Source organism: Saccostrea echinata, unplaced genomic scaffold (genome assembly GCF_033153115.1).
Source record: "Saccostrea echinata isolate AGI-Se365-2 ecotype Australia unplaced genomic scaffold, CSIRO_AGI_Sech_v1 ptg000051l, whole genome shotgun sequence".
Classification (NCBI taxonomy): domain Eukaryota; kingdom Metazoa; phylum Mollusca; class Bivalvia; order Ostreida; family Ostreidae; genus Saccostrea; species Saccostrea echinata.
In genome coordinates, this window is record NW_026889800.1 from 4,342,186 (window position 1) to 4,352,155 (window position 9,970).

The following is a 9,970-nucleotide window of genomic DNA, read 5'->3' on the forward strand; positions in this document are numbered from 1 at the left end:
AAACAAGATGTGTATGTAAAACATTGCTTTACAAAAAAATAGCCTGAATTACCGCCCAGGCAATGATAAACAACATCAGTAAGTTCGTAATGCTAATGGTCGATCGACAAATGGTTCAATGATTCTTCAAAGAACTAAATTAATTAACACTGTGTCATCACATGTTTAGTAAATTTCCATAAATTGACCGGACATCGATTACAGGGAAAATATTATATAAATATGATAAGATTGACATTAGTGTTTCATTCGACACACAGAAGAAAAAATGTGGAAGATCTTGGTTCTCCTAGCTGTGTTTCTTGTTATACAAGGTACTATAATTTTAATGTTTCTAATATATGACATAAATTTTCACTAAAAACATAAATCATATCAAGTAAAACATTCACTGTGTATCTTGTTATCCTACGTCATTTCCGTATATTTTATTTACTTTAATTATCTTTTAATATTTCAAGATACTGATGGTTTCTGGTGGAGAAGAAGTGAGTATTATTAATAATTTTAAATATTCAGGGAAGAAAATATACATTTTTTTCTATACCAGGTTATTTTTTTTTTTTCAAGTTATACTTTCTTCGATAAAAGATATCAAAATCTACGACTAAATATGTTGTATTTATTGCTAAAATGACATGATATGCTTAAATTGTTAAAAATGAATTAAGAATGAAGAAATTTCATTTTTTCTATCTGCATATAAGTGTCAAAACCTTCTCCTAAACTAAAGATAGGTTTTTGCTCTCAATAAATGTGATTCTCCGACAATCTATCATTGGGTCGTATTTTGAGCGATATTTCATACCAATTATTAGGACTGTTTTTACACAAAATTATACTACGGAATTATTCCGTCTACCTAATCCAAACGTAGGTCTCACAAAGGATGTTACAGGTCGACAAGAGATGCTTACTCCTCCTAGGCACCTGATCCCACCTCTGGAATTCCCGGGGGTCCATGTTTTATGCCCTGTTCACAGATTTGTAGGTTGTTTGTAGGTTTTTATTATGTTGATCACTGTTTGTTATCTTCAACCTTTTTCACACAAGTCTATTTTTTTCCTTACTTGAATTCAGGCAAAGAACTAAATACTTGTGTATAAACTCATGTACCTGCAGAAGATAAGATCGCGTGGAATAGCTTGGTAAATGGAGAACATTTTTATTTGAGAATCATATCTTGGTAAAATTCATAGGAGTCAAATAATATGTGGTTGTCAGTATAAAATTAAGTATTCGTAATTACACCTATAGTTTTACTAATATGCTGACCTATCTTACTGGCCCCTCTTTTTTAACCATTTACAAAAATATATACCAAAACTGATAAAATTATATATCAGCAAGTGGAAGATCAAAATTAGAAATTAAGAATTAAGTTTTAAAGAAGAAGGTAGAATTTTGTGGTTAATAAATAAAGATTATACCTGGATTCTGCGAGGCATTAGAAATAGACAATGAGAAAAGGATGGGGTATTGCTAGAGAAGGAAAATATTCTATTGCTGCCGAAATTATGTAAAACTTGCAATTACTACCTTGTTTAGATAATTAAAGAATTGCTACATTTCCGTTAGATTTTTTAATTACATAATTTTCATTTAAATAACAGGAAGGTATGTACACACGAAAACAGCATGTGAACATCGCCGAATGATTTTGAATTGCGGAAGACATCGGTACATTCGAGTGCACTATGCTGCATATGGCCGACAAAACTCAAGAACCTGTTCAAGAAAGGGTGCTAGTCATTGTAGCACAAGATGTAGATCCAGAAAATCCCTGTTTGTGGTAAAAAGATTATGCAACGGGAAAAGCAGATGCTCCATTAAGGCCAGCAATTCCGTATTTGGAGATCCATGTAGAGGAACCTACAAATACCTAAGAGTGAAGTATTATTGCAAAAGTAAGTAAGGTTTCTTCACACAGAAAGTCGATTACATCTAAGGAAGTGCAATTCTCTCCTCGGTGTAATTGTATCAAGAGCTTTTTATTTGTTTTTTGTTTGTTTGTATGTTTTTGTTCTGTTTTATTTCTTCTTTTTTTTTTTTTTTTTTTTTTTTTTTTGTATTTATTTTTTGTTTTGTTTTGTTTGTTTGTTTTGTTTTTGCATTTTTTTTGTTTGCTGTTTTTTGTTTTGTTTGTTTGTTTGTTTGTTTGTTTGATTGTTTTTTGTTGGTTTTTGGTTTTTTTTTATTTTTTTTTTTTTGGCTTTGTTTTTTGCATTTATTTGTTTGTTTTTGTTTTGTTTTTTTTTTTGGTTTTTTTGTTTGTTTGTTTGGGTTTTTTTTTTTTTTTTTGTCTTCTTTTGCTTTTTTTTTTTTTTTTTTTTTTTTTTTTTTTTTTTTTTTTGTCAAAAAGAATTATTGAAAAAGAAAACTATCTCCGATAAGGGCATATTACGCACTAAGGAAATCGGGCTTTCTGTAGGATTGCAAAGTTATGAATTTGATTATTTAAATTCTTTCCTATTTACAATTGGTATCGTAGATAAATTACAATGATTAAATTGATCTATCACATGAAGATTGAGAGGAACCTATGCTTTAGAGAGCATTTTAAAAAAAGTAGCTTTAGTATAAAGCATTTAATTTGACAGAGAGACGCTTTCATGGGAGAGATCTGGGTGAGGAAGACAAAAGAGAGACTGAAGACGTGCTGAAGACAGAAGAAGATGTGGAATAACTAAGTAACTCAAGCCTGATATTGTGTTCTTAGTGTCCCTATATTAAAACAAATAATGAAAACAATTTGATTGTTTCAATTTTTCATTTTAAACATTGCTCTAGATTCATTGATTACGAAGATGCTTTTGAGCTTTATATTTGAAATCCATTCAGGATATTGAAACTGGATTTTTGTCTTAAAATTTGACTATAAAATGCATAAAGTAACGTGTTTACCTATGTCTGGCATGATGGAAAAGATTTTTGTTATTTAGGTGGCCAAACTTTCAAAAAGTCGAAATATAGGGCCCAAATATTTTGTTGCCAGAATACTGTAAGCGTACTATTTGGCTGTGTGTTCTTTTTAGAGCCTTTTGGTGGAAAGAAACTTCCGCTAATTCAAGTACAACGCTAAATATCTTGCATATATATATATATATATATATATATATATATATATATATATATATATATATATATATATATATATATATATATATATATATATATACACACATAAGAACTTTAAGAAATGCGCTAAATCAAATCTACGCTAATTTCTTCAAAAATCAATTTCCGCTAAATATCGTACACACAAAGTATAATACATTTACAGTATACTTTGCAATAGCAAACAAAGCTAATTAACGTTTTCGATCCCTTAATAATAAGAACATATTAATTTTTTTGTTTGTCAATTTATTTTTATTTTCTTTTTCCCCAGGCCCCATAAATAAACTAACTTCCAACTCACCTGAAACAATAATCCACGTACTTAGAAAAACATGCAAACATAGTGCTACTTATATTTTTCATCAATTGAACAAGGTAAAACAGTATACAGGACACCCTTCGAAAGCCCGATTACAAAAATTAAATTAACTCTACGCTACTTTGATTATAACAAAACTCTTGTCTTAAGATAAATTCATATTATTTATAGTGTGAAACGGAAGTTTGTTATTTTAACACTCTTATTAAGTAGGGTTAAATAATTCACTTTTCATCTGAAAAGGATTGACTTTTTCTGAACGACTGACAAGGTGGATACTTTTGGATTGGGTCTATTGTCGCGAAACTTTAAGAAATCGGACATATTTTTCAAATCTATTTCCATAGTATCAATTAGTGTGACAAAGAGTTTATAAGCATTACTGACAAAGTCTCGGTCTTATAAAAAAACGAAGTTGGTAGTAAGCAATATCTTAAATATGCCAATGCCGTGTAGGAATATATAAACAAATAATGTATATAAACTAAATATAATAACTGTATTCCAACTTGCAACAATCCATTAAAAGACTTGTTTTATCATCAGACTGGATTTCGGTTACATCAATTCTTCACGAAAATTTTTTCAGAAATTACAATCACTAAAAGTACATGTAGTTGTTATCCGTGTAAAAGCTTATTTGCTTTATCAGATTAAATTTTTTGCAAAGTTTGTAAATGCATGCTAAGAAGTTACGACAAAACGGATGAGCATTTTCTTAACTTAGATTTAAAGCAACTTTACATATGTTCAAGGTTTGGTATTCTAAGTATTGGATGGAATGTTTCAGTCTTCGGCCATGTAGCATGTAGATTGCTTCACGTATTTTTTTCATTGCTCATACCCACAAAACCATTTATGCTTGAGAACTATATTAAAAAATGTAGTAAAGTGTTAATCTTTACATTTACAAAGGATCAAATGCCTAAGAAGTAATCACGGAAAAAGAGCGAAAGAAAGAAAAAAATGTGTATTCAAGCGGGAGTCAATAAAATTTTGATCTCATTACAATACAACGGTTAAATCAAGTTATGCTAAAAGGCTACATCAAACAAAAGAAACAAACCAGTATGGTGTACCAGTATTTTCTTCAAAAATCATCGAAGCGGAGCGAAAAAATTGGAAAACTAAGGGGGACAGACTGACTGACAGATTGAAGGACAGAGACTTATATATGTCCTTCATGTTTTACTGGTAGGGAATACTAAGAAATATAATACATTCCTCTGTAATGCTATCATGAAGGAAATCATTTACATTTATGTATCTTTGGTCAATTAGAAATGACGGAGCACAAGCAGATTTTCGTTAGAAAAGTCTGTTTACAACAGGTTTTTGTTGATAATTTTTTTTTTTTTTTTTTTTTTTTTTTTTTTTTTTTTTTTTTTGATTTTACAGTCTTTGGGTGTGTTTTATTTTAGGATTAAGGAATGGCAGTTAAACAAGTTGTAAAGTTATATTTGTGACCTTTGTTGTATAGTTTTATTTGAAAAGAGCATACTCGTCGACGAGAGATTCATTTTGAACTTCATTATTTCTAAACGAAAATGGGTGTCTTTCCTTTTCCAAACTGTCTAATAATCAATCACTTATTTTTCCATAAAATTTTTATCATTTGTATTTAGATATCCCATGACTACAAACAAGTGTTTATTAGTATATCAGACAAGTGGAATTTGAATATTAGTATATTATATTATCCTTTACAACAGATAACTTAGTTGACTCTGTGGAAATAAGCCAAGAACTAGATGGAAAGTCATTGAATGGCTCTTGGTTAATACTTGAGAGTTCAAATACATGTATATCATTAAATTTTCATTTCATTTCACAATCATTCCATAATTTTACGGAATTGACGATGAGAATTTTGTTTATTTATATGAGTGTTTTCCATATAAACACTTCGAACAATTGTCCATATCATATCAAAGTCCTTTTATAAAAAAAGAAAAAGGGAGAGACTGCGTGACATTTGTAGGACATGTATAACATTCTGACACGCAAGATGTACTCGTTAAATTAATTATGGATATTTCTAACAATTCAAGAATTTCTGTGGCCATGATGCAGATAAATGTACCATGTCCTGTATGTGTTTGCAGAAAAAGAGACGCAATCTGTAAAGATCATGAAGAATTATTTTATTCCTGCTCTTTCCGAAGACACTCAGAGCCTTCAGTTTATTAACAACGGTATAAGAAGATTCACAAAAGTGTATTTGTCAATATATCTCAGCTGCATCTAATAAATCTTGTTTTAAAAGTAAAATAATAACATTGATAAGGTTGATGAGCAAGCTTTTCTGATTCTTCCACATCTTAAAAGGCTTTATTTTGGTGACAACCAGCTTCCATTCTCTAAAATAGAAATCTTATTACAAGACCCACAGCGTATTACAATTCAGGAATTGTACCTAACAAAAAATGAACATGAATGAGCTCGAGGAAGATTCGTTTCAGTCAACATCTTCGTTAAAAAGAATTGTAATGGATGACAACGAGCTTCCATATTCTGGGGGGCATTCCTTGCCTACAAAGCTAAAATTCTTTTCTCTGCAAAACAACAGAGTTGATGACTTTTTTTCTAAGAAGAGTTGCCCAAACCTAAAGTAACTCTATTTAGAAAGAAAAGATTCAAGGATGTTCCAGAATTTTGTCGACACAATGATAAATATGACTCTAATGTTCCAAATTTAAAACTTCTTGATCTCGGTGAAAATAGTATATTTTTTATATAAAAGCAGATGGAAGGAACATGCTTTTCTAGCCTCGAAAGTCTAAATTCTTTAAAATTCTTCTCTCCCTTGTATATAAAAGAGATTAACTAGGTGCATAGTTATGATGATCAGAGGTGTCTTTTTAAAAATTGTGAAATTTTTGTCCCCAGGGTGAAGGTTCTGTGGGGAGGGGAAGGTTCTATTGATTATATAGAGAAAATGCATTATTTCTTTGAAAAATCTTCTTCTCTGCTCCTGTGTATCTAGCAAATAAACCAAGTATATAATTATGATGAGCAAGGTGCCTCTTCACAAATTGTGAATTTCATGGCATGTGGGTCAGGGGTTATTGTGTTAGAATGGGGCTTTATTGATAGTACAAAAATATAGTGAAAATGCATTATTTATTTGAAAATCTTCTCTGCTCCTAGATATTTAGCAGATAAACTAAGTGCATGGTTACGGTAATCAAGAATGCCTCTTCCCAAATTGTGAAATTTATGGCCCCAAGGTCAGGAGTTCAGTTGCGCAGGGGGATGGTTGGGTGGGCGCTATTGAAGACTTAGTGAAAGTGCATTATTTCTTTGAAAATTTTCTTCTCTTTGAAAATTTTCCTCTCTTCTCCTGGATATTTTGCAGATAAAATAAGTACATAGTTATAATGAACAAGGGTGCCTCTTCCAAAATTCTGAATTTCATAGGTCAGGTTTTCGTGTTAGGGCGGGGTTCTATAGATTATATAGTGAAATTGCATTAATACTTTCAAAATCTTCTTCTCTACTCCTGGGTATTTAGCAGATAAACTAATTACATGATAATCAAGAGTGCCTCTTCCAAAATTATATTTGTGTCCCCAGGGTCAGGGCATCTGTGTGAGGGGATGGGGGCTCTATTGATTATATAGTGAAAGTTCATTATTTTTTTGAAAATCTTCTTTGCTACTGGGTATTGAAAAACCATGTGCATTGTTATGATGAGCAAGGGTGCCTCTTCCAAAATTGTGAATTTCATGGCCCTCGGGTCAGGGTTTTTGGTGTTAGTGTGGGACTCTATTGATTATATAGTGAAATTGCATTCATTCTTTGAAAATCTCCTCTGCTCCTGGGTATTTTGCAGAAAAACTAAGTGCATGGTTATGGTGATCAAGAGTGCCTCTTCCAAAACTGTGACATTTGTGGCCCAAGGGTTCAGGTTTGGGTAGGGTGTTGTTGAATATACAGTGAAAATGAATTATTTCTTTGAAAATCTTTTCTGCCCTTGGGTATTTAGCAGACAAACTAATTGCATGGTTATAGTGAGCAAGGATGCCTTTTTAAAAGGTTTGAAATTTATAACCCCTGGGTCAGGGGTTTATGTGTTAGGGTGGGGCTCTTTTGAATATATAGTAAAAATGCATTATCTCTTTGAAAATCTTCTCTGTCCTTGGGTTTTAGCAAACATACCAAGTGCAAGGGTGCTTCTTGTGAATTGTGAATTTCTTGGCGCCTGGATCAACTTTAAGATATGTTAAAGGGCACTAAATCAATTATTTTTCTGATCCCTGATTATCCTATTTCTTTTGCTTTTCGGCAACATAGCTTCATTTATCAGCTTATTTTATTTTATATTCAATCTTTGGATCCTTTACAGTGTTACATTATACTCAGGTGACCGTTAAGGCCCTTGGGCCTCTTGTTCTTTTTTCCTGTCAAATATTGTGAGTGCATTAAGGCAACACCCATCAGCCACGCAAAACTCAATTTATAGGACCCTTCACAGTGCTGCGACTTATCTTATTTCTATTTCATACTGACATCGTTTTGAATGAGTAATTAATTATTGACTGTATTATTATGACAGCAAAGTGTTTCGGCGGTTCGATATCGTACTGGTGTATTAAAAATCAAAATCACGGCCCCGCCTTCCTCAGGGATCCAACCGTAATTTCTATTGTGGCAAAATAGCTTTTGTAAGCAAATCACCAATACTTTTATGTTTAGCATATGCAATCATTGGTTTTGTTTGAAAGATTTCTTTGCATTTTTCATCTTTTAAAACTAATGACCAGTATTTTAATAATTTGGATTTCAGACCTTTGATTCTTGGGTCATACTTTGTAATTAGAACCATAGGTATTTCCTTTGTTTTCTTGGTTTTATGTAACGTTATGACTCTGTTTACAGCTAAGGATTCATTAATAATTGGGTCAATCTCAATTCTCTTGTATTCTCTGTTTAAAAGGTGTGATCTGAACTCAAGAAGTTCGTTGTGCAATATTTCCTTGTCACTTGTATTGCGTACATGTCTTATACATTCCCCCTTAATAAAGCCTTTAAAAACTGATTTAGGGTGAGCGCTATGGCGGTGCAAATATTGGAATGTATTTGTTGGTTTAATATATGACTTAACTTCAAGAATATGAAATTCCTTGAAACGGTTTCCTTTGTATACATATGTGTCCAGAAATGGTAGTGATGCTTCCGATATTTCATAGGTAAATTTCAATAAAGGATGACATTCATTTGCTATTTCGAAAAAGCGAATAATTTCGTTTTTCGGGCCCTCATAAATCATAAATCCGTCATCACGGAATCGCCCATGGAAGCAAATTTTGTGTTTGTATTCATAGTTGTTTACTAGCATTTCAGTTATTTGATATACTCTTAGGTCCGATATTTCTGGACTACTTGGGCTTCCCATTGGACACCCGATTGTTTGTTTGTAATATTTGCCATTGAATTCAAATAACGTGTTTTCGAGAATGCACTTAAGTAAAAACATCAAGTCAGCTGTGTCAGGACAAGGAATGTCTGAATGCAAGCTGCAGTTGAAATTCGATAACGCTTCTTCTACCGCCGCTAAGAGTTCATTGAAGGCCATATTCGTATACATTGATGTTATATCGTAAGTGATGAGTAAACAGTTCCTTGGCGGCTTGATACTTTCAATTTTGTTGATGAAATCTTTAGTATCTTTGATATAAGTTTTCTGAGATTGAACGATTGGTAGTAGGAAATAATCGACGCAATGACTTATTCTCTCCGTTGGCGACCCTGTTTGTGATATGATGGGTCTACATTTTGGCAATGTATTGTCATTTGCCCCCATTTTATGTATTTTTGGCAATAAATAAAGTCGTCCTGGTCGTAGATTTTGTTCGTTTGTTTTTGTAAGGTAGGAAAATGTTTGTTTATCTATTTTTCTTTTTTGGAACATTTCGTCTATCTTGTCCTGTATAGTTTTATAGATTAAGGACAAATTAGGTTTTTCAATTTCAGTATAATACTGTGTTGTTAATTGACGCAGACCTTCTTCAATGTATTGTTTTTTGTCCATTATCACTACAGTGTTACTTTTGTCTGCTTTTTTGATAACGATGTCTTTATTGTTCAGTAGGTCATAAAGTGCCCTCCGTTCGGAAGGTGATAAATTAGAAACATCTGATTTGATATGAATAGATGACAATTCTAATTGTGTTAGAGCAATATAGTTTTCCAGTGCTTGGCATGTATAGCTAGGTATAAAGCCTGTATTTTCTCGAAAAGGATGTAAACGTGCATTTTCATCTGTGCTAAAATGATATCCGCATTTCAGTTTTCTTGCAAATTCTAGAAAATCTTTCATGACTTTGTTTTTGACGTTTTTTGTTTTTGGAGTTGGAATATATTTTAATCCCTTTGATAATAGCAATGTTTCACTTTCTGTAAGTGAATGATTGGAGATGTTCAATACATAGCTTTGAGCTTTTCTCACTTTCGCCGAAAATTGGCGCTTTTTACGAGAGGAAGAATTTCCTGCTCTTTTTTGTCTTTTTGCTATATTGGCGAGCTTAT

The 9,970-nt window shown here is 32.0% G+C and overlaps 1 protein-coding gene across 1 annotated transcript; it reads left to right on the forward strand.

The window, feature by feature from the left end:
* Positions 1–248: 248 nt before the first annotated feature.
* LOC133203706 (L-rhamnose-binding lectin ELEL-1-like) lies at positions 249–2,751 on the forward strand. Its single transcript, XM_061339476.1, has 4 exons — positions 249–314; positions 462–488; positions 1,614–1,907; positions 2,601–2,751. Exons 1-4 carry the CDS (start codon positions 269–271, stop codon positions 2,684–2,686), a joined length of 453 nt encoding a protein of 150 aa, XP_061195460.1. The 5' UTR covers positions 249–268; the 3' UTR covers positions 2,687–2,751.
* The last annotated feature ends 7,219 nt before the right edge of the window (positions 2,752–9,970 follow it).

Bases quoted from the DNA above. Each gene is read 5' to 3' on its own strand.
- LOC133203706 (XM_061339476.1), top strand. From the start codon at position 269: ATGTGGAAGATCTTGGTTCTCCTAGCTGTGTTTCTTGTTATACAAG. The intron at 315-461 runs GTACTATAATTT...TAATATTTCAAG, and splicing joins TGTGTTTCTTGTTATACAAG to ATACTGATGGTTTCTGGTGG. The intron at 1,908-2,600 runs GTAAGTAAGGTT...TTAATTTGACAG, and splicing joins AGTGAAGTATTATTGCAAAA to AGAGACGCTTTCATGGGAGA.